This window comes from Pseudophryne corroboree, chromosome 2 (genome assembly GCF_028390025.1).
Source record: "Pseudophryne corroboree isolate aPseCor3 chromosome 2, aPseCor3.hap2, whole genome shotgun sequence".
Lineage (NCBI taxonomy): Eukaryota > Metazoa > Chordata > Amphibia > Anura > Myobatrachidae > Pseudophryne > Pseudophryne corroboree.
In genome coordinates this window covers 184,609,341-184,631,389 of record NC_086445.1, presented here as the reverse complement: position 1 = coordinate 184,631,389, position 22,049 = coordinate 184,609,341, and the positions used below count along the sequence as shown (strand labels likewise).

The window sequence follows — 22,049 nt, the reverse complement described above, 5'->3', positions numbered from 1 at the left end:
CTTACAGCTACCGTGTTTCATTGACACATTAACCATTTTAAATACAAATGGGGGAGATTCAATTGTTAGGAAAACACAGACATCCAACTGACTTTTCAAACAATTGAATCTCCCCCAATGACTGAATGTAGCCTTGGTTCTTAGCGATACACTTTCAGAACCTGTACTGAGGTGGGTGAATAAAATAATAGGATTTTGGTACTTATCAGGTAAATCCTTTTCTTTGAATCCATAGGGGGCACTGGAGTACTCTTGGGATATGGACGGTTTCCGTAGGAACAGGGCACTGAATATTTAAATTTAGAACACTCCACCCCTCCATATCCCCGAGTACCTCAGTTTTTTACTGAGCCGAACAGGAACTGTAGAGAGGTTGACAATGGAGTATTACATATAACATAACGGACAACAACGAAGTTGACCCATAACTGTACAGACAACTAAACAGTTGACACAATAACCATCACTTGATAAATTTGAACCAGTCGGTGAGAGTGTGTTACCATAAGATCCTCTGAACTTACCACAAACCAGGTAAAACTGCTCTGGGTGGGCGTCCAGTGCCCCCTATGGATTCAAAGAAAAGGATTTACCTGGTAAGTACCAAAATCCTATTTTCTCTAACGTCCTAGTGGATGCTGGGAACTCCGTAAGGACCATGGGGAATAGCGGGCTCCGAAGGAGGCTGGGCACTCTAGAAAGATTTAGGACTACCTGGTGTGCACTGGCTCCTCCCACTATGACCCTCCTCCAAGCCTCAGTTAGATTTCGTGCCCGGCCGAGGTTGGATGCACACTAGGGGCTCTCCTGAGCCCTTAGAAAGAAAGTATAGTTTTAGGTTTTTTATTTTCAGTGAGACCTGCTGGCAACAGTCTCACTGCAGCGAGGGACTAAGGGGAGAAGAAGCGAACTCGCCTGCTTGCAGCCGGATTGGGCTTCTTAGGCTACTGGACACCATTAGCTCCAGAGGGATCGACCGCAGGCCCAGTCCTTGGTGTTCGGTCCCGGAGCCGCGCCGCCGTCCCCCTTACAGAGCCAGAAGCAAGAAGAGGTCCGGAAAAACGGCGGCAGAAGACATCAGTCTTCACCAAGGTAGCGCACAGCACTGCAGCTGTGCGCCATTGCTCCTCATGCACACTTCACACTCCGGTCACTGAGGGTGCAGGGCGCTTGGGGGGGGGGGGGGGGGCGCCCTGCACCCTGCACCCTCAGTGGGGGGGGGGGGGGGGCAATAAAAACACCTTGGCTGGCAAAAATACCACAATATATAGCCCTAGAGGCTATATATGTGGTAAATTCCCCTGCCAGAATCCAGAAAAAAGCGGGAGAATAGGCTGCGGAAAAGGGGCGGAGCTATCTCCCTCAGACACACTGGCGCCATTTCTCCTTCACAGATCCGCTGGAAGGAAGCTCCCTGGCTCTCCCCTGCAGTCTACACTTCAGAACAGGGTAAAAACAGAGAGGGGGGGCACTAAATTTGGGCGCAATACATATATAATATAAAAAGCAGCTATAGGGGACATAACTTAGTCACTCTGTCCCCCCAAAGGGCTTTTGTGGGTCCTGTCCTCATTCGGAGCATTCCTTGTGTGTGTGCGGTGTGTCGGTACGGCTGTGTCGACATGTTTGATGAGGATAATGATGTGGAGGCGGAGCAGATGCCTTTAGAAGGGATGTCACCCCCTGCGGGGCAGACACCTGAGTGGATGGGCTTATGGAAAGTAATGAGTGCACGTATAGACTCCTTATATAAGAAAATCGACGACATGCCAAATGTGGGACAGCCGACTTCTCAGCTCGTGCCTGCCCAGGCGTCGCATGGGTCGTCAGGGGCTCTAAAACGCCCGCTACCTCAAGCAGACACAGATGTCGACACTGATACTGACACCAGTGTCGACGACGATGAGTCAAACCTGATGCCCACTAAGGCCATTCACTGTATGATTGAGGCAATGAAAGAGGTGTTAAACATTTCTGATATAACTACTGGTACCACTAAAAAGGGTATTATGTTTGGAGAGAAAAAACTACCCGTAGTTTTTCCCCCATCAGATGAATTAAATGAAGTGTGTAAAGAAGCGTGGGCTTTCCCTGATAAAAAATTGGTAATTCCTAAGAATGTACTAATGGCGTTCCCTTTCCCGCCAGAGGATAGGTCACGTTGGGAAACACCCCCTAGAGTGAATAAAGCGCTCACACGTTTGTCTAAAAAGGTGGCACTACCGTCTCCGGATACGGCCGCCCTCAAGGAACCTGCTGATAGAAAGCAGGAGGCGATCCTGAAGTCTGTATATACACACACAGGCATTATACTTAGGCCAGCTATTGCGTCAGCTTGGATGTACAGTGCTGCCGCTGCTTGGTCAGATAAACTGTCAGAAAATATTGACACATTAGACAGAGACACGATCCTGTTAACCATAGACCATATAAAAGACTCAGTCTTATATATGAGAGATGCACAGAGGGAAATCTGCCGACTGGCATCTAAAATAAGTGCATTGTCCATTTCTGCTAGGAGAGGCTTATGGACTCGCCAGTGGACAGGAGATGCAGATTCTAAAAAGCACATGGAAGTGTTGCCATATAAGGGTGAGGAATTATTTGGGGATGGTCTCTCGGACCTAGTTTCCACAGCAACGTCTGGGAAGTCAGCATTTTTACCCCATGTCCCCTCACAGCCTAAAAAGGCGCCGTTTTATCAGGTTCAGTCCTTTCGGATCCAGAAAAACAGGCGTGGAAAAGGCGGGTCTTTTCTGTCCAGAGGCAGAGGTAGGGGAAAAAGGCTGCAACAAACAGCAGGTTCCCAGGAGCAAAAGTCCTCCCCCGCTTCTTCTTCCAAGTCCGCCGCATGACGGTGGGGCTCCACAGGCGGAGCCAGGTACGGTGGGGGGTCGCCTCAAAAATTTCAGCGATCAGTGGGTTCGCTCACAGGTGGATCCCTGGATCCTGCAAATAGTATCTCAGGGGTACAAGCTGGAATTCGAGGCGTCCCCACCCCACCGGTTCCTAAAATCTGCCTTGCCAATTGCTCCCTCAGACAGGGAGGCGGTGCTAACGGCAATTCACAAGCTGTATTCTCAGCAGGTGATAATCAAGGTACCCCTACTTCAACAAGGCCGGGGTTATTATTCCACACTATTTGTGGTACCGAAACCGGACGGTTCGGTGAGACCCATTCTAAATTTGAAATCCTTGAACACATACATAAAGAAATTCAAGTTCAAGATGGAATCGCTCAGGGCGGTTATTGCAAGCCTGGACGAGGGGGATTACATGGTATCCCTGGACATCAAGGATGCTTACTTGCATGTCCCCATTTACCATCCTCACCAGGAGTACCTCAGATTTGTGGTACAGGATTGTCATTACCAATTCCAGACGCTGCCGTTTGGACTGTCCACGGCACCGAGGGTATTTACCAAGGTTATGGCGGAAATGATGATACTCCTTCGAAGAAAGGGAGTTTTAATTATCCCGTACTTGGACGATCTCCTAATAAAAGCGAGGTCCACGGAACAGTTGTTGGTGGGAGTAGCACTATCCCAGGAAGTGCTGCACCAGCACGGCTGGATTCTGAATATCCCAAAGTCACAGCTGGTTCCGACAACACGGCTACTGTTCCTGGGTATGATTCTGGATACAGTCCAGAAAAAAGTGTTTCTCCCGGAGGAGAAAGCCAGGGAGTTGTCATCTCTAGTCAGAGACCTCCTGAAACCAAAACAGGTATCAGTGCATCGCTGCACGCGGGTCCTGGGAAAGATGGTGGCTTCTTACGAAGCAATTCCCTTCAGCAGGTTCCATGCCAGAATCTTTCAGTGGGACCTGTTGGACCAGTGGTCCGGATCGCATCTTCAGATGCATCGCTTGATAACCCTGTCTCCAAGAACCAGGGTGTCGCTACTGTGGTGGCTGCAGAGTGCCCATCTTCTAGAGGGCCGCAGGTTCGGCATACAGGACTGGGTCCTGGTGACCACGGATGCCAGCCTGCGAGGCTGGGGGGCAGTCACACAGGGAAGAAACTTCCAAGGACTATGGTCGAGTCAGGAGACTTCCCTTCACATAAATATTCTGGAACTAAGGGCCATCTACAATGCCCTAAGTCAAGCAAAATCCCTACTCCTATACCAGCCGGTGCTGATCCAGTCAGACAACATCACGGCAGTCGCCCATGTAAATCGACAGGGCGGCACAAGAAGCAGGATGGCGATGGCGGAAGCCACAAGAATTCTCCGATGGGCGGAGAATCATGTACTAGCACTGTCAGCAGTGTTCATTCCGGGAGTGGACAACTGGGAAGCAGACTTCCTCAGCAGACACGACCTCCACCCGGGAGAGTGGGGACTTCATCCAGAAGTCTTCCAGATGCTGGTAAACCGTTGGGAAAAACCACAGGTGGACATGATGGCGTCCCGCCTCAACAAAAAGTTAAAAAGATATTGCGCCAGGTCAAGGGACCCTCAGGCGATAGCTGTGGACGCTCTAGTGACACCGTGGGTGTACCAGTCGGTTTATGTGTTCCCTCCTCTGCCTCTCATACCAAAGGTATTGAGAATAATAAGAAAGCGAGGAGTAAACACCATTCTCGTGGTTCCGGATTGGCCAAGACGAGCGTGGTACCCGGAACTTCAAGAGATGATCTCAGAGGACCCATGGCCTCTGCCGCTCAGACAGGACCTGCTGCAGCAGGGGCCCTGTCTGTTCCAAGACTTACCGCGGCTGCGTTTGACGGCATGGCGGTTGAACACCGGATCCTAAAGGAAAAGGGTATTCCGGAAGAAGTCATTCCTATGCTTATTAAGGCCAGGAAAGATGTTACAGCAAAGCATTATCACCGCATATGGCGGAAATATGTTGCATGGTGCGAGGCCAAAAAGGCCCCAACAGAGGAATTTCAACTAGGTCGATTTCTGCATTTCCTGCAAGCAGGAGTGAATATGGGCCTAAAACTAGGCTCCATTAAAGTACAGATCTCGGCTCTGTCGATTTTCTTTCAAAAAGAACTAGCTTCAGTACCTGAAGTTCAGACATTTGTGAAAGGAGTGCTGCATATTCAGCCCCCATTTGTGCCTCCTGTGGCACCTTGGGATCTCAACGTGATGTTGAGTTTCTTAAAATCACATTGGTTTGAGCCACTAAAAACCGTGGATCTGAAATATCTCACGTGGAAAGTGGTCATGTTATTGGCCCTGGCTTCAGCCAGGCGAGTGTCAGAATTGGCGGCTTTATCATGTAAAAGCCCTTATCTGATTTTCCATATGGATAGGGCAGAATTGAGGACTCGTCCCCAGTTTCTCCCTAAGGTGGTGTCAGCGTTTCACCTGAACCAGCCTATTGTGGTGCCTGCGGCTACTAAGGATTTGGAGGACTCCAAGTTGCTAGACGTTGTCAGGGCCCTGAAAATATATGTTTCCAGGACGGCTGGAGTCAGAAAATCTGACTCGCTGTTTATCCTGTATGCACCCAACAAGCTGGGTGCTCCTGCTTCTAAGCAGTCTATTGCTCGCTGGATTTGTAGTACAATTCAGCTTGCACATTCTGTGGCAGGCATGCCACAGCCAAAATCTGTAAATGCCCATGCCACAAGGAAGGTGGGCTCATCTTGGGCGGCTGCCCGAGGGGTCTCGGCTTTACAACTTTGCCGAGCAGCTACTTGGTCAGGGGCAAACACGTTTGCAAAATTCTACAAATTTGATACCCTGGCTGAGGAGGACCTGGAGTTCTCTCATTCGGTGCTACAGAGTCATCCGCACTCTCCCGCCCGTTTGGGAGCTTTGGTATAATCCCCATGGTCCTTACGGAGTTCCCAGCATCCACTAGGACGTTAGAGAAAATAAGAATTTACTCACCGGTAATTCTATTTCTCGTAGTCCGTAGTGGATGCTGGGCGCCCATCCCAAGTGCGGATTGTCTGCAATACTTGTAAATAGTTATTGTTAACTAAAGGGTTATTGTTGAGCCATCTGTTGAGAGGCTCAGTTGTTTTCATACTGTTAAACTGGATATAGTATCACGAGTTGTACGGTGTGATTTGTGTGGCTGGTAAGAGTCTTACCCGGGATTCTAAATCCTTCCTTATTATGTCTGCTCGTCCGGGCACGGTGTCCTAACTGAGGCTTGGAGGAGGGTCATAGTGGGAGGAGCCAGTGCACACCAGGTAGTCCTAAATCTTTCTAGAGTGCCCAGCCTCCTTCGGAGCCCGCTATTCCCCATGGTCCTTACGGAGTTCCCAGCATCCACTACGGACTACGAGAAATAGAATTACCGGTGAGTAAATTCTTATTTTCTTTTTCATCCACTAGGGGTCACTGGAGTACTCTTGGGACGTACCCAAAGCTTCCCCCGTGGGCGGGAGAGCTGTTTGGCACCTGTAACACTAGGCGGCCAAAGCTAGATGCTGATGCCGCAAACGTATCAAACTTGTAAAAGCGCACATACGTGTGCACTGAAGACCATGTAGCCGCACGGCAAAGCTGCGTCGTAGAAGCTCCCCGACCAGCTGCCCATGAAGTTCCCACAGAACGTGTGGAATGAGCTGTTACTGATGTAGGCGGCTGTAACCTAGCATGAAGATAAGCCTGACGTATGGTCAGTTTTATCCATCTGGATAAGGTTTGTTTAGACGCTGGCCAACCCATCTTGGCAGCATCATAGAGAACAAACAACGTATCCGTCTTACGAACTGAAGACGTTCGGGATACATAAACGCGTAATGCGCGTACTACATCCAGAGTTCCAGAATGTGCTGTTAACACAGGAACTACTATTGGTTGATTGATGTGAAAAGATGACACTACTTTTGGTAAGAAAGCGGGATTCGTCCGAAGTTCCGCTCTGTCATCATGAAACACCAAATACGGTGGCTTGCATGACAAGGCACCCAATTCTGAAACACGCCTTGCCGAAGCTAAGGCTAGCAGAAAAATTGTTTTCCAAGTGAGAAACTTTATATCCACTTGCTGTAAGGGTTAAAAATATGAAGACTGTAAGAAATCTAAAACCAGATTCAAGTCCCATGGCGCTGTAGGTGGAATGAATGGAGGCTGTACTCTGAGGACACCCTGCAGAAAAGTGTGTACCGACGGCAATAGAGCCAATCGTCTTTGAAAGTAAATTGACAACGCAGATACCTGCACCTTTAGTGTAGATAAAAGCAGTCCTCCATCTAACCCCGTCTGTAGAAATAACAAAAGACGGAATAACTTGAAAGATGATGTCGGAAACTTCCGAGTTTCACACCAACCTATATAGGCACGCCAAATTCTGTAATAATGAGCTGCCGTAACTGGCTTCCTAGCTCGTAACATGGTTGGTATAACAGATTCTGGAAGGCCCTCTCTTCTTAAGAGGGCGGTCTCAACAGCCACCCCGTCAAACGCAGCCGCGCTAAATCGGGGTAAAGGAATGGACCCTGTTGTAACAAGTCCGGACGTAGAGGGAGCGGCCAAGGATAGTCTGCGAGTAGTCCGCGGAGATCCGAGAACCAAGCTCTCCGAGGCCAATGAGGCGCCACTAGTATGACTGTGACAGACTCTCTTTTGATCCGTTTTAGCACCAGAGGGAGCAACAGTAACGGTGGAAACAGATACACAAGGCTGTACGGCCACGCAACGGTGAGAGTATCCACCGCCACTGCCTTTGGATCCCTCGTTCTGGACACATACTGGAGCGTTTGGTGATTGTGTCGAGACGCCATCAGGTCCACCTGAGGATAACCCCACCGCTGAACCAACATGTGAAACACTTCTGGATTTAATGCCCATTCTCCTGGATGAAAATCCCGACGACTGAGATAATCCGCTTCCCAGTTGTCCACTCCCGGAATGAACACTGCCGACAATATCACCTGGTGGTATTCCGCCCAATTGAGGATTCGAGCTACTACCCGCATTGCCATGCGGCTTCTCGTTCCTCCTTGTTTGTTGATGTATGCGACCGCCGTCGCATTGTCTGACTGCACCTGGACAGTGTGAGACCGAAGCATGTGCACTGCTTGTTGTAGCGCATTGTAAATTGCGCGGAGTTCCAGGACATTTATAGACAGCAATCTTTCGTGATCCGCCCAGAGACCCTGGAGCTGACAATTTTGAACTACAGCTCCCCAACCTCTGAGACTGGCATCCGTCGTTAGAATTATCCAATTCCAGCCGCCGAACAGTCTCCCTGCGGTTAAATTGTGTTCCTTGAGCCACCAGAGCAGAGACACCCTTGCCCTTGGCAACAACCTCACCCTGTGGTGAATCTGCAGATGCGAGCCCGACCACTGTGCGAGCACATCCAGTTGAAATGGACGCGAGTGAAATCTTCCGAACTGAAGCGCTTCGAAAGCTGCCACCATTGTGCCTAAGAGGCGAATGCACAAATGTACCGACACTGTGCGTGGCTTGAGCACTAATTGTACCAGATGGCGTGGAATCTGTACTTTGTTGTGGTAGGTAAATTCTTTGATTGACCGTATCGAAAATCATACCTAGGAATTGAAGGCGTTGAGACGGAATTAGATGTGATTTCTTGAAGTTGACAATCCAACCGTGGTGAACCAGTACATTGTACGTTAGCAGCGCATGTTGGAGAAGTATCTGTTGAGACGGGGCTTTGATGAGCAGATCGTCTAAATACGGAACTATTGTTACTCCCAGGGATCTGAGATGAGCTATCATCACAGACATCACTTTGGTGAACACCCGAGGCGCTGACGATAGGCCAAACGGTAGAGCCTAAAACTGGTAATGGTTCTGGCGTATTGCAAACCGCAAGAATCTCTGATGAGGCTGCCAAATCGGAATGTGTAAGTACGCATCCTTGAGATCTAGCGCAATCATGAATTCCTTTGGCTCTAAACCCGCAATCACGGAACACAGAGATTCCATCTTGAATCTGTAGTAAGTTACGTACCGATTTGAGACCCTTTAAGTTCAATATTGCTCTGACTGAGCCATCCGGCTTTGGTACCACAAACAGACTGGAATAATAACCCTGACCCTGTTGATGTACAGGGACCGGAATCAAAACTGCTGAATCCAGTAGGGACTGAATGGCAATTTGCAGAACCGCCCTCTTGTCGTCCGACAGAGGCAATCCTGTCTTGAAAAACCGCAGTGGCGGAAGACAGTCGAACTCTATTTTGTAACCTTTTAACACTAAATTGCGGATGTCTGGAACCACGCCAACTGGAACGTCTGAAGGCGTGCTCCCACAATCGGAGAACCGAGATGGGCTGGTAGCCCGTCATGCCACTGGCTTGTCGGTAACCTTAGCGTCCTGACGACTTGTGTTGGTTTGTTGGAAACCACGACCACGTCGACCAGGCGTGGCTGTTCCTCTGCCACGTCCTCGAAAGGACTGAGGTCTAAAGGATTTGAACGAAGGTCCAGAGTACCTCCTTCTTGGTACCGGTGGAGGCAATGGTAAGAAAACCGACTTTCCTCCCGTAGCCTCAGCAATCCATGCGTCCAATTCAGGACCAAACAACTTCTTGCCATCGTAAGGTAACGCCTCTATACCTAGTTTGACCTCTGCCTCCGCTTGCCAAGCACGCAGCCAGAGTGCTCGTCGTGCCGTAACTAGCGACGATGAAATACAAGAAGTGAGCTGACAGACGTCAGTAGAAGCTGTACAGAGATACTCTGCAGCCTCACACATTTGATCAGCAAGAAGTATAAGGTGTTCGTCATGTAAGGCAGACTTAAGTTCTGTTATCCATACTATGAGCGCCTTAGTGACCCAGATACCAACCAAGCCAGGTCTCAGCAGCACTCCTGCTGCTACATACATGGACTTTAGCATAGTTTCTATCTTGCGATCTGAAGGGTCTTTAAGCGTAGTAGCCGCTGGCACTGGTATGGTTAATTTCTTTGTAAGCTTCGACACTGACTAATCAACTATTGGTGGATTCTCCCATGTACATGTCACAGAGTCTGGAAACGGGTAACTAGACTTAAATCTGCGAGGTATAGAAAACCGTTTATCTGGAGCCTGTCGTGTTTTTACTAACATCTTATTAAGAGACTCCGACACAGGAAAACTTATTGGAGTTCTTTGTCGTTTAGTAAAGACGACCTGATCATTTGTGAGAGGCTCCTCAGTTTCTGTAAACTTCAGAGACTGACGCACCGCTCTGATGAGATTATCAATGCCTGAGCTGTTAAAATCCTCACTGTCTGACTCCACTTCGCCCTCCTCACCCTCATCTTGTGCCGTGAGGTCTGGCATGGAATCGTCAGAATGCAACATAGCAGAAACTGGTAAATCATAAGACATATGAAATTTATCCCGTCTACCCAAAATAGATTTGGAGCTTTCGCAAGGCTGAGAGGCCTCCGGTAGTTCTGGCGGTCTCACCCTAGACTCAGATCTTGCCGTTTCCCGCTCCTGTCGAGCGGCGGTCAATTCTGATTGCAACCCAGCCAGTACATTGGCTAGCATTTCCCAAGGAGGGTTCGGGGAAGAAATTGGCTTTAAAACCGGAGCAGAATTGTATTCTGAACCGAATCCACAAAACATACTGTACATGTGGTAGATCCATCCGGTAACACACTGCTACAGACTTTGCAATGATGCTTTTTAGTTTTTGCTGGTGCCTTACTCATTATGGCGACAGACCATACAATACACAAAAAACAGACACTTGCACGACTCAGTAAAATAGTACTAAGGTGTTATATATATATATATATATATATATATATATATATTTCTGGCCCAGTGCAGTACACGTGGCCAGTACTATGAAATGTGATCCCAAATTCCCACTAACACCCCTGCGCCTCCGGTGGAGTAGAGATGTAGTACTGGAACGTTCTGGAATCACAGAGGAAGACACAGGAAGCATGGTTAAAATGGCTGCCCATGCTCTCACATATAATCACAGTGCAGTTATGTAAATACCCCTGCAGCCTAGCATCTGCTGTTGCTGCAGGTTCATCTTATGCCGCTGTATTGCCCCCTCTGTTACTATTGCCCCCTCTGTTATCTATCTCCGTGCTGTATTGCCCCCTCTGTTATCTAACTCCGTGAGGTAATGCCCCCTCTCCCCCCTGCATCTTTCAGATGCAGAGCGGCGGGCAGCGCAGCGTGGGGCCGCCTCCTCTCCCCAGTGACCGAGAGACAGAGAGCGGGGATCGTGAAGCGCTGTGAGCAGCGGGAGCCGGGTATCGAGCGCTGTGAGCAGCGGGAGTACAGCGGCGGCGGCCGGAGCCGGCGGCGGGCGTATGCAGAGGGATCCCAGAAACAATGTCCCCACACCTCGGGGCGGCAGCGGGAGCTGACCGCCCCGTTCACATACCTTCACTCCTGCAGCTTGTGATGATGCTCCGACGGGGCTTCTGTACAAGCGCCGGCCAGCCTGTGCAGGAGGATCTGTGTGTGGCTGTGAGGGAGCTCATTCAGTGAGGACCGACACGCCACTGCTGCTATCAGCAGCTTGCACTATCCCTGACCCTGCCTTTTGGAAGGGGGAAAGGGATGTGAAAAAAGATAAAAATTAAAAGCTTAAAACAAAATTTAGTCAAAAGAATTGTGGACCCAGCCACAAACGACCTGTTGCTACTTCGAGCACAGAAAAAACACTGAGGTACTCGGGGATATGGAGGGGTGGAGTGTTCTAAATTTAAATATTCAGTGCCCTGTTCCTACGGAAACCGTCCATTTCCCAAGAGTACTCCAGTGACCCCTAGTGGATGAAAAAGAAATATACTTTGTGCAAATATATGCACATTGGAGGTTTTTGCAATATTGTCTTCAGGCAGCGTTCATGCTATATGTACATGAAATGCCGATCACTGGTTTTTAGTCTATTATATAATAAAGTAGTGGTTCCCAAACACAGTCCTAAAGTCCAGGTTTTAAGAATATCCATGCTTGTGCATAGATGGTGTAATCAAACTGACCGAGGGACTAATTAAGCCACCTGGGCATTAGCATGGATAACTTTAAAACCTGGACTGTTAGGGAGCCCTGCCGACCACATTTGGGAACCTCTGAATTAAAGGTTAACAATAACTTTCTCTAACGTCCTAAGTGGATGCTGGGGACTCCGTCAGGACCATGGGGAATAGCGGCTCCGCAGGAGACAGGGCACAAAAATAAAGCTTTAGGATTAGGTGGTGTGTACTGGCTCCTCCCCCTATGACCCTCCTCCAAGCCTCAGTTAGGTTTTTGTGCCCGTCCGAGCAGGGTGCAATCTAGGTGGCTCTCTTAAAGAGCTGCTTAGAAAAAGTTTTTTAGGTTTTTTATTTTCAGTGAGTCCTGCTGGCAACAGGCTCACTGCATCGAGGGACTTAGGGGAGAGAATTTCAACTCACCTGCGTGCAGGATGGATTGGATTCTTAGGCTACTGGACACCATTAGCTCCAGAGGGAGTCGGAACACAGGTCTCACCCTGGGGTTCGTCCCGGAGCCGCGCCGCCGACCCCCCTTACAGATGCTGAAGATTGAAGGTCCGGAAACAGGCGGCAGAAGGCTCTTCAGTCTTCATGAAGGTAGCGCACAGCACTGCAGCTGTGCGCCATTGTTGTCACACACTTCACACCAAGCGGTCACGGAGGGTGCAGGGCGCTGCTGGGGGCACCCTGGGCAGCAATATTTTAATACCTTATGGCAAAAGAATACATCACATATAGCCATTAAGGCTATATGTATGTATTTAACCCATGCCAGTTATCTAAAACTACGGGAGGAAAGCCCGCCGAAATAGGGGGCGGGGCTTATTCTCCTCAGCACACAGCGCCATTTTCCTGCTCAGCTCCGCTGTGAGGAAGGCTCCCAGGACTCTCCCCTGCACTGCACTACAGAAACAGGGTAAAACAGAGAGGGGGGGCATTTTTTGGCGATATATTGGATATATTTAAGCTGCTATAAGGAACAACACTTATATAAGGTTGTTCCCATATATATTATAGCGCTTGGGTGTGTGCTGGCAAACTCTCCCTCTGTCTCCCCAAAGGGCTAGTGGGGTCCTGTCTTCGATAAGAGCATTCCCTGTGTGTCTGCTGTGTGTCGGTACGTGTGTGTCGACATGTATGAGGACGATGTTGGCGTGGAGGCAGAGCAATTGCCAATAATGGTGATGTCACCCCCCAGGGAGTCGACACCGGAATGGATGGCTTTGTTTATGGAATTACGTGATAATGTCAGCACATTACAAAAATCAGTTGACGACATGAGACGGCCGGCAAACCAGTTAGTACCTGCCCAGGCGTCTCAGACACCGTCAGGGGCTGTAAAGCGCCCTTTACCTCAGTCGGTCGACACAGACACAGACACTGAATCTAGTGTCGACGGTGATGAAACAAACGTATTTTCAAGTAGGGCCACACGTTATATGATCACGGCAATGAAGGAGGCTTTGCATATCTCTGATACTGCAAGTACCACAAAAAGGGGTATTATGTGGGGGGTGAAAAAACTACCTGTAGTTTTTCCTGAATCAGAGGAATTAAATGATGTATGTGATGAAGCGTGGGTTAACCCAGATAGAAAAATGCTAATTTCAAAAAAGTTATTAGCATTATACCCTTTCCCGCCAGAGGTTAGGGCGCGCTGGGAAACACCCCCTAGGGTGGATAAGGCGCTCACACGCTTATCAAAACAAGTGGCGTTACCGTCTCCTGATACGGCCGCCCTCAGGGATCCAGCGGATAGGAGACTGGAAACTACCCTAAAAAGTATATACACACATACTGGTGTTATACTGCGACCAGCCATCGCCTCAGCCTGGATGTGCAGTGCTGGGGTCGTCTGGTTGGATTCCCTGACTGAAAATATTGATACCCTGGATAGGGACAGTATTTTATTGACTATAGAGCAATTAAAGGATGCTTTCCTTTATATGCGTGATGCGCAGAGAGATATTTGCACTCTGGCATCGAGAGTAAATGCGATGTCCATATCTGCCAGAAGGAGTTTATGGACGCGACAGTGGTCAGGTGATGCGGATTCCAAACGACATATGGAAGTATTGCCGTATAGTAACATAGTAACATAGTATCTGAGGTTGAAAAAAGACAATTGTCCATCGAGTTCAACCTATTTGTGGTGTCCTCTGCATGATGATTTGACTAAATAGTAACTATAATGTATGACTATGCACCATACCCCTGGATATCCTTATCCAATAGGAATTTATCTAACCCATTCTTAAAGGTGTTGACAGATTCCGCCATTACAACTCCCTCGGGCAGGGAATTCCACACACGTATTGTCCTTACCGTGAAAAAGCCTTTACGCCGTATTGTGCGGAATCTCCTCTCCTCTAACCTGAGCGAGTGTCCACGAGTCCTCTGTGTTGATCTAACCAAAAACAGGTCCCGCGCAAGCTCTGTGTATTGTCCCCTTATATATTTGTAGATGTTGATCATATCCCCTCTTAGTCTCCGCTTTTCCAATGTAAACATGCCTAGTCTTTCAAGCCTTTCCTTGTATTCCATCGTCCCCATGCCCTTAATTAGTTTGGTCGCCCTCCTTTGTACCTTTTCAAGCTCCAGTATATCCTTTTTGTAGTACGGTGCCCAGAACTGTACACAGTATTCAAGGTGTGGCCTCACTAGTGATTTATATAATGGGAGTATAATACTCTCGTCCCTAGCATCAATACCCCGTTTTATGCATGCTAATATCTTATTAGCCTTCTTTGCTGCAGTCCTACTTTGGGTACTACTGCTTAGCTTGCTATCTATGAGGACACCTAAGTCCTTTTCCAGTACAGAATCCCCTAGTTTTACCCCATTTAGTAGGTAGGTGTAATTTTTGTTCTTGTTACCACAGTGCATTACCTTACACTTATCTGTGTTGAAGCGCATTCTCCATTTGGCTGCCCATGCTTCTAATTTAACTAAGTCGTTCTGAAGAGACTCGGCATCCTCCTCTGTATTTATAGCCTTACACAATTTGGTATCATCTGCAAAAATTGACACCATGCTCTCTAGACCTTCTGTTAGGTCGTTAATGAAAATATTGAACAATAGCGGTCCTAATACTGAGCCTTGCGGCACACCACTTAGCACTTCAGTCCAAGTTGAAAAATATCCATTAACCACAACGCGCTGCTTCCTATTATCTAACCAGTTTTTGACCCAAGTGCATATTGTGCTTCCTAGCCCTGATTCTTGTAGCTTGTATATAAGTCTCATGTGTGGTACAGTATCAAACGCTTTGGCAAAGTCTAAAAAGATTACATCTACGTCTTTACCCTGATCTAGGTTTGCGCTTACTGTTTCATAAAAGCCAAGTAAGTTGGTTTGACAGGATCTGTCCTTCATAAACCCATGTTGATTCCTTTTAATGACCTTATTGGTTTCAAGGAACTTCTGAATACTATCTCTTAGAATACCTTCCAATACTTTCCCCACTATAGATGTAAGACTAACTGGTCTATAATTACCTGGTTCAGCTTTACTTCCTGAAGGAAGGGGAGGAATTATTTGGCGTCGGTCTATCGGATCTGGTGGCCACGGCAACTGCCGGAAAATCCACTTTTTTACCTCAGACCCCCTCCCAACAGAAAAAGACACCGTCTTTTCAGCCGCAGTCCTTTCGGTCCTATAAGAACAAGCGGACAAAAGGACAGTCATATCTGCCTCAGGGCAGAGGAAGGGGTAAGAGAGGGCAGCAAGCAGCCCCTGCCCAGGAACAGAAGCCCTCCCAGGGTTCTGCAAAGCCCTCAGCATGACGCTGGGGCCTTACAAGCGGACTCAGGAGCGGTGGGGGGTCGACTCAAGAATTTCAGCGCACAGTGGGCTTGCTCACAGGTGGACCCCTGGATTCTGCAGGTAGTATCTCAGGGTTACAGGTTGGAATTCGAGAAGTCTCCCCCTCGCCGGTTCCTAAAGTCTGCTTTGCCAACGTCTCCCTCAGACAGGGCGACGGTATTGGAAGCCATTCACAAGCTGTTTTCTCAGCAGGTGATAGTCAAGGTACCCCTCCTACAACAGGGAAAGGGGTATTACTCCACGCTATTTGTGGTACCGAAGCCGGACGGCTCGGTAAGACCTATTCTAAATCTGAAATCTTATAAGAACAAAAATTCAAGTTCAAGATGGAGTCACTCAGAGCAGTGATAGCGAATCTGGAAGAAGGGGACTTTATGGTGTCCCTGGACATAAAGGATGCTTACCTGCATGTCCCAATTTGCCCTTCACATCAAGGGTACCTCAGGTTCGTGGTGCAAAACTGTCATTATCAGTTTCAGACGCTGCCGTTTGGATTGTCCACGGCACCTCGGGTCTTTACCAAGGTAATGGCCGAAATGATGATCCTTCTACGAAGAAGAGGCGTATTAATTATCCCTTACTTGGACGATCTCCTGATAAGGGCAAGGTCCAGAGAACAGCTGGAAGACGGAGTAGCACTAACCCAACTACTGCTGCAACAACACGGGTGGATTCTGAATTTTCCAAAATCTCAGTTGACCCCGACGACACGTCTGCTGTTCCTGGGAATGATTCTGGACACGGTTCAGAAAAAGGTGTTTCTTCCGGAGGAGAAAGCCAGGGAGTTATCCGAACTTGTCAGGAACCTCCTAAAACCAGGGACAGTGTCTGTGCATCAATGCACAAGAGTCCTGGGAAAGATGGTGGCTTCTTACGAAGCGATTCCATTCGGCAGATTCCACGCACAAACTTTTCAGTGGGATCTGCTGGACAAATGGTCCGGATCGCATCTGCAGATGCATCAGCGGATAACCTTATCGCCACGGGCAAGGGTGTCTCTTCTGTGGTGGTTGCAGAGTGCTCATCTGTTAGAGGGCCGCAGATTCGGCATACAGGACTGGGTCCTGGTGACCACGGATGCCAGTCTGAGAGGCTGGGGAGCGGTCACACAGGGAAGAAACTTCCAGGGAGTATGGTCAAGCCTGGAGATGTCTCTTCACATAAATATACTGGAGCTAAGAGCGATTTACAATGCTCTAAGTCTGGCAAAACCCCTGCTTCAGGGTCAGCCGGTGTTGATCCAGTCGGACAACATCACGGCGGTCGCCCACGTAAACAGACAGGGCGGCACAAGAAGCAGGACAGCAATGGCAGAAGCTGCAAGGATTCTTCGCTGGGCGGAAGATCATGTGATAGCACTGTCAGCAGTATTCATTCCGGGAGTGGACAACTGGGAAGCAGACTTCCTCAGCAGACACGATCTACACCCGGGAGAGTGGGGACTTCATCCAGAAGTCTTCCACATGATTGTGAACCGTTGGGAAAAACCAATGGTGGATATGATGGCGTCCCGCCTCAACAAAAAACTGGACAGGTATTGCGCCAGGTCAAGAGATCCTCAGGCAATAGCTGTGGATGCTCTGGTAACACCGTGGGTGTTCCAGTCAGTGTATGTGTTCCCTCCTCTGCCTCTCATACCAAAAGTACTGAGAATTATACGGCAAAAGGGAGTAAGAACGATACTAGTGGCTCCGGATTGGCCAAGAAGAACTTGGTACCCGGAACTTCAAGAGATGCTCACGGAGGATCCGTGGCCTCTACCTCTAAGACGGGACCTGCTTCAGCAGGGACCGTGTCTATTCCAAGACTTACCGCGGCTGCGTTTGACGGCATGGCGGTTGAACGCCGAATTCTAAGGGAAAAAGGCATTCCGGAAGAGGTCATTCCTACACTGGTAAAAGCCAGGAAGGAGGTGACTGCACAACATTATCACCGCATTTGGAGAAAATATGTTGCGTGGTGTGAGGCCAGGAAGGCCCCCACGGAGGAATTTCAACTGGGTCGATTCCTACATTTCCTGCAAACAGGATTGTCTATGGGCCTCAAATTGGGGTCCATTAAGGTTCAAATTTCGGCCCTGTCGATTTTCTTCCAGAAAGAATTGGCTTCAGTTCCTGAAGTCCAGACTTTTGTAAAAGGAGTACTACATATACAGCCCCCGGTTGTGCCCCCAGTGGCACCGTGGGATCTTAATGTAGTCTTGGATTTTCTCAAATCCCATTGGTTTGAGCCGCTCAAATCGGTGGAGTTGAAGTATCTTACATGGAAAGTAACCATGCTACTGGCCCTGGCTTCAGCCAGGAGAGTATCAGAATTGGCGGCTTTATCATATAAGAGCCCATATCTGATTTTCCATACGGACAGGGCAGAACTGCGGACGCGTCCTCATTTTCTGCCTAAGGTGGTGTCAGCGTTTCACCTGAACCAGCCTATTGTGGTGCCTGCGGCTACTAACGAGTTGGAGGATTCCAAGTTGTTGGACGTGGTCCGGGCATTGAAAATATATATTTCAAGAACGGCGGGAGTCAGAAAGTCTGACTCACTGTTTATATTGTATGCACCCAACAAGATGGGTGCTCCTGCTTCTAAGCAGACGATTGCTCGTTGGATTTGTAGCACAATTCAACTTGCACATTCTGTGGCAGGCTTGCCACAACCTAAATCTGTCAAGGCCCATTCCACAAGGAAAGTGGGCTCATCCTGGGCGGCTGCCCGGGGAGTCTCGGCATTACAACTCTGCCGAGCTGCTACTTGGTCAGGGGCAAACACGTTTGCAAAATTCTACAAATTTGATACCCTGGCTGAGGAGGACCTTGAGTTCTCTCATTCGGTGCTGCAGAGTCATCCGCACTCTCCCGCCCGTTTGGGAGCTTTGGTATAATCCCCATGGTCCTGACGGAGTCCCCAGCATCCACTTAGGACGTTAGAGAAAATAAGAATTTACTTACCGATAATTCTATTTCTCGTAGTCCGTAGTGGATGCTGGGCGCCCATCCCAAGTGCGGATTGTCTGCAATACTTGTACATAGTTATTGTTACAAACAAATTCGGGTTGTTATTGTTGTGAGCCGTCTGTTCAGAGGCTCCTACGTTGTCATACTGTTAACTGGGTTCAGATCACAAGTTATACGGTGTGATTGGTGTGGCTGGTATGAGTCTTACCCGGGATTCAATATCCTTCCTTATTGTGTACGCTCGTCCGGGCACAGTATCCTAACTGAGGCTTGGAGGAGGGTCATAGGGGGAGGAGCCAGTACACACCACCTAATCCTAAAGCTTTATTTTTGTGCCCTGTCTCCTGCGGAGCCGCTATTCCCCATGGTCCTGACGGAGTCCCCAGCATCCACTACGGACTACGAGAAATAGAATTATCGGTAAGTAAATTCTTATTTTTTGCATTTAGTGGCTTCATTCCATGCAGAGAGAAAGAAGATCCACAGCTCATGCAGTTTCACCCATGTTTCCAGAAGGGGGCGCTGCTTTCTGTGGTAAGTATTTTGCTCCATTGTTCTGAAGAAACTGTATTGGATACACATTGTGATTAAGTGCTTGTTTATCAGTGTATAAACGATCATTGGAGTGCACGATTAGTTACAAACAACACTGTCCTGACTTTCCTTTTTCTTCCCCAGCTCTGGAGCACTGGCCGCTTGTCCCATGTCCCCTTCTACTTTGTTAACGCACAGTTTCCACGTTTCACGCTTCAGCCTGGCACCATCGGGTCAGACAGTACCAGCACCGCAGCCCCTGTTGTGTCACTTTTTACTAAAACTTAAGTGTTGGCAAAGCAACATCCTGTGGAGTTTGTTTTGTTGTGGTAGAACTACTCAACCGTACACATTGTAAAACCTAAAAATCCTAATACAGTAGAATGGTAACATTCTAAATACTGCCTGGGGTGAAAGATTGGAGACTGAGCACATATGGCTGTGCTATTGTCATACCAATTCCTATGAGTCACATTGGAATCTATAAATATATTGGACTTGTTTTTTTGTAAATCAGTGATTACTATATAGGGAACAGCTACATGACTAGTACTAAATACTGATATGATGTATGAACAGCTAGGATACGGCTGCTCATTGTTGGTTACCATGTCACAGGATACACAATACAGTTTGTGAATAAACTTTCTTGGAATTTTGTACTCTTATTAAGGTTGTGGTTTTTTTTAGGACCTGTCTATATTTCCTAAGTTACCTAAGAAATGTAAATGATTGTTGTAGCTGGGCCCGCACGTGAAACAAGTGGAGTCCATAAGAATCGCTGGACCGAGTATACTGTAGTTCACAGTGCTGTTACTTACACACAAAGCACCAAACTAATAAAATCTGCGTTTGCTACTACAACCATTCTTTATACTCAAGGACAGAGACAAATCGATGACAATTGACAAGAAGAGGAATACAAAAATATTTACTGATGTCACATGCTATAAATACAATTTGTCTGATATGTTCTGCTGTAACAAACCCAAACATGATGAACTCTAGCATTTAACAAAGATACAAAGTGGCAACTTTAGGAATTCAGTGCTTTCTGTGCCATCTCCAGAGCTCCTTCCTGCGTTTCGTTCCCACCAATGAAACCACTGGCATGAACAAAGATACAGCCCTGAATCCCACTGACAGAGGAGAGGTCGTCTGCTCGAAGTCCACGCCAGTCTTCTGGCAGCGACAGCCTAAGCAGGAAAACAAACAGTCTGGGTCAATGGCACATTTGAAATAAAGACTTTGGATCAGTTCAGTAACGGACTTTCATATTATCAATGCTAAAGGTGACAGAGAAGTGTCCTGTAGATCTATAAATTAAATCCAGTCATTGCCTCATCCGCAGCTACACAGTAGTATTTCCCATGAGTAAGTAATGTCAGAGCAAGTGCTCGATGGCATGAGGGCATCTAGCATGGCGCCATTAAGCACTTACAATAAGGGAAAAAATATTGGTCTAGACCACAGGTTCTCAAACTCAGTTCTTGGGACCCCACACAATGCATGTTTTTCAGGTAACCCCACAGGTGTATTCATTACTCCTGGGCACATTTTAAAAGGTCCACAGGCGGAACTACTTATTTTAATTGCGATTCTGTGAGGAGACCTGCAAAACATGCACTGGGTGGGGTCCTGAGGACAGAGTTTGAGAACCTGTGGTCTAGACTTTTCTAGCCCCTTGTATGGATTATATGTGAAGAACAGACAACAGAACTACACCATAGCAAAGGAGGAAAGAGCCCAGAAATGGGGATGGTGGAGCTCTACAAGTCATTGTTTATTAAAATATTGGGGTAGATGCGTTATGTGCGCCGATACCGCCTCTCCCCCATGTATGAAGGAGGAGTGTGCAAGGTGACAGGGGCGCTACTATCTACAAGACAGCATGCTGATATGTGGGGGGCAATGTATGAACGGTTGGTGGCACTGACCGCTCCAACACCTGCAGCTATAGATTTTGGCAGCGGACGTTGCCCATACACCACACTCGGGGACAGCGCGGTGGTGGCTGCCGTCTTCATGTAAGATCTTGCACATGCTCAATGGAGCTAGCCGCGGGAGAAACACAACGCATCAACACTAGACTGATGCTCCCAGGTGGGAATCGCCTACGGGGGCAGTTTCACTCCCGTTCCTGCTTCGCCTTGGTAAAGAGGCGAATTAGGAAGCATTATACATGCAGATATAATAAGATTTTACTCACCGGTAAATCTATTTCTCGTAGTCCGTAGTGGATGCTGGGGACTCCGTAAGGACCATGGGGAATAGACGTGCTCCGCAGGAGACTGGGCACTCTAAGAAAGATTTAGTACTACTGGTGTGCACTGGCTCCTCCCTCTATGCCCCTCCTCCAGACCTCAGTTAAGGAAACTGTGCCCGGAAGAGCTGACATTACAAGGAAAGGATTTTGGAATCCAGGGTAAGACTCATACCAGCCACACCAATCACACCATATAACTTGTGATAACATACCCAGTCAACAGTATGAAAAACAACAGAGCATCAGACAAACCTGATGCAACCATAACATAACCCTTATTTAAGCAATAACTATATACAAGTATTGCAGAAGAAGTCCGCACTTGGGACGGGCGCCCAGCATCCACTACGGACTACGAGAAATAGATTTACCGGTGAGTAAAATCTTATTTTCTCTAACGTCCTAGTGGATGCTGGGGACTCCGTAAGGACCATGGGGATTATACCAAAGCTCCCAAACGGGCGGGAGAGTGCGGATGACTCTGCAGCACCGAATGAGCAAACACAAGGTCCTCCTCAGCCAGGGTATCAAACTTGTAGAACTTTGCAAAAGTGTTTGAACCCGACCAAGTAGCTGCTCGGCAAAGCT

At 48.2% G+C, this 22,049-nt stretch overlaps 2 protein-coding genes across 4 annotated transcripts in view; one reads left to right on the top strand and one right to left on the bottom strand.

The window, feature by feature from the left end:
- The window catches only part of AAAS (aladin WD repeat nucleoporin), an 80,401-nt gene extending 60,538 nt beyond the window's left edge, over window positions 1–19,863 (top strand). For all 3 annotated transcript variants that reach the window (XM_063952113.1, XM_063952114.1, XM_063952112.1), the window contains exons 16-17: window positions 19,111–19,195; window positions 19,340–19,863. In XM_063952113.1, the coding sequence (XP_063808183.1) occupies window positions 19,111–19,195; window positions 19,340–19,483 (229 nt within the window). In that variant the 3' untranslated portion in view covers window positions 19,484–19,863. The remainder of the gene's footprint in view (window positions 1–19,110; window positions 19,196–19,339) is intronic.
- A 247-nt stretch (window positions 19,864–20,110) lies between these two features.
- Window positions 20,111–22,049, bottom strand: part of MYG1 (MYG1 exonuclease) — a 56,961-nt gene continuing 55,022 nt past the window's right edge. Inside the window, exon 7 of the mRNA XM_063952115.1 lies at window positions 20,111–20,391. Coding sequence (XP_063808185.1) covers window positions 20,232–20,391 — 160 coding nt within the window. The 3' untranslated portion in view covers window positions 20,111–20,231. The remainder of the gene's footprint in view (window positions 20,392–22,049) is intronic.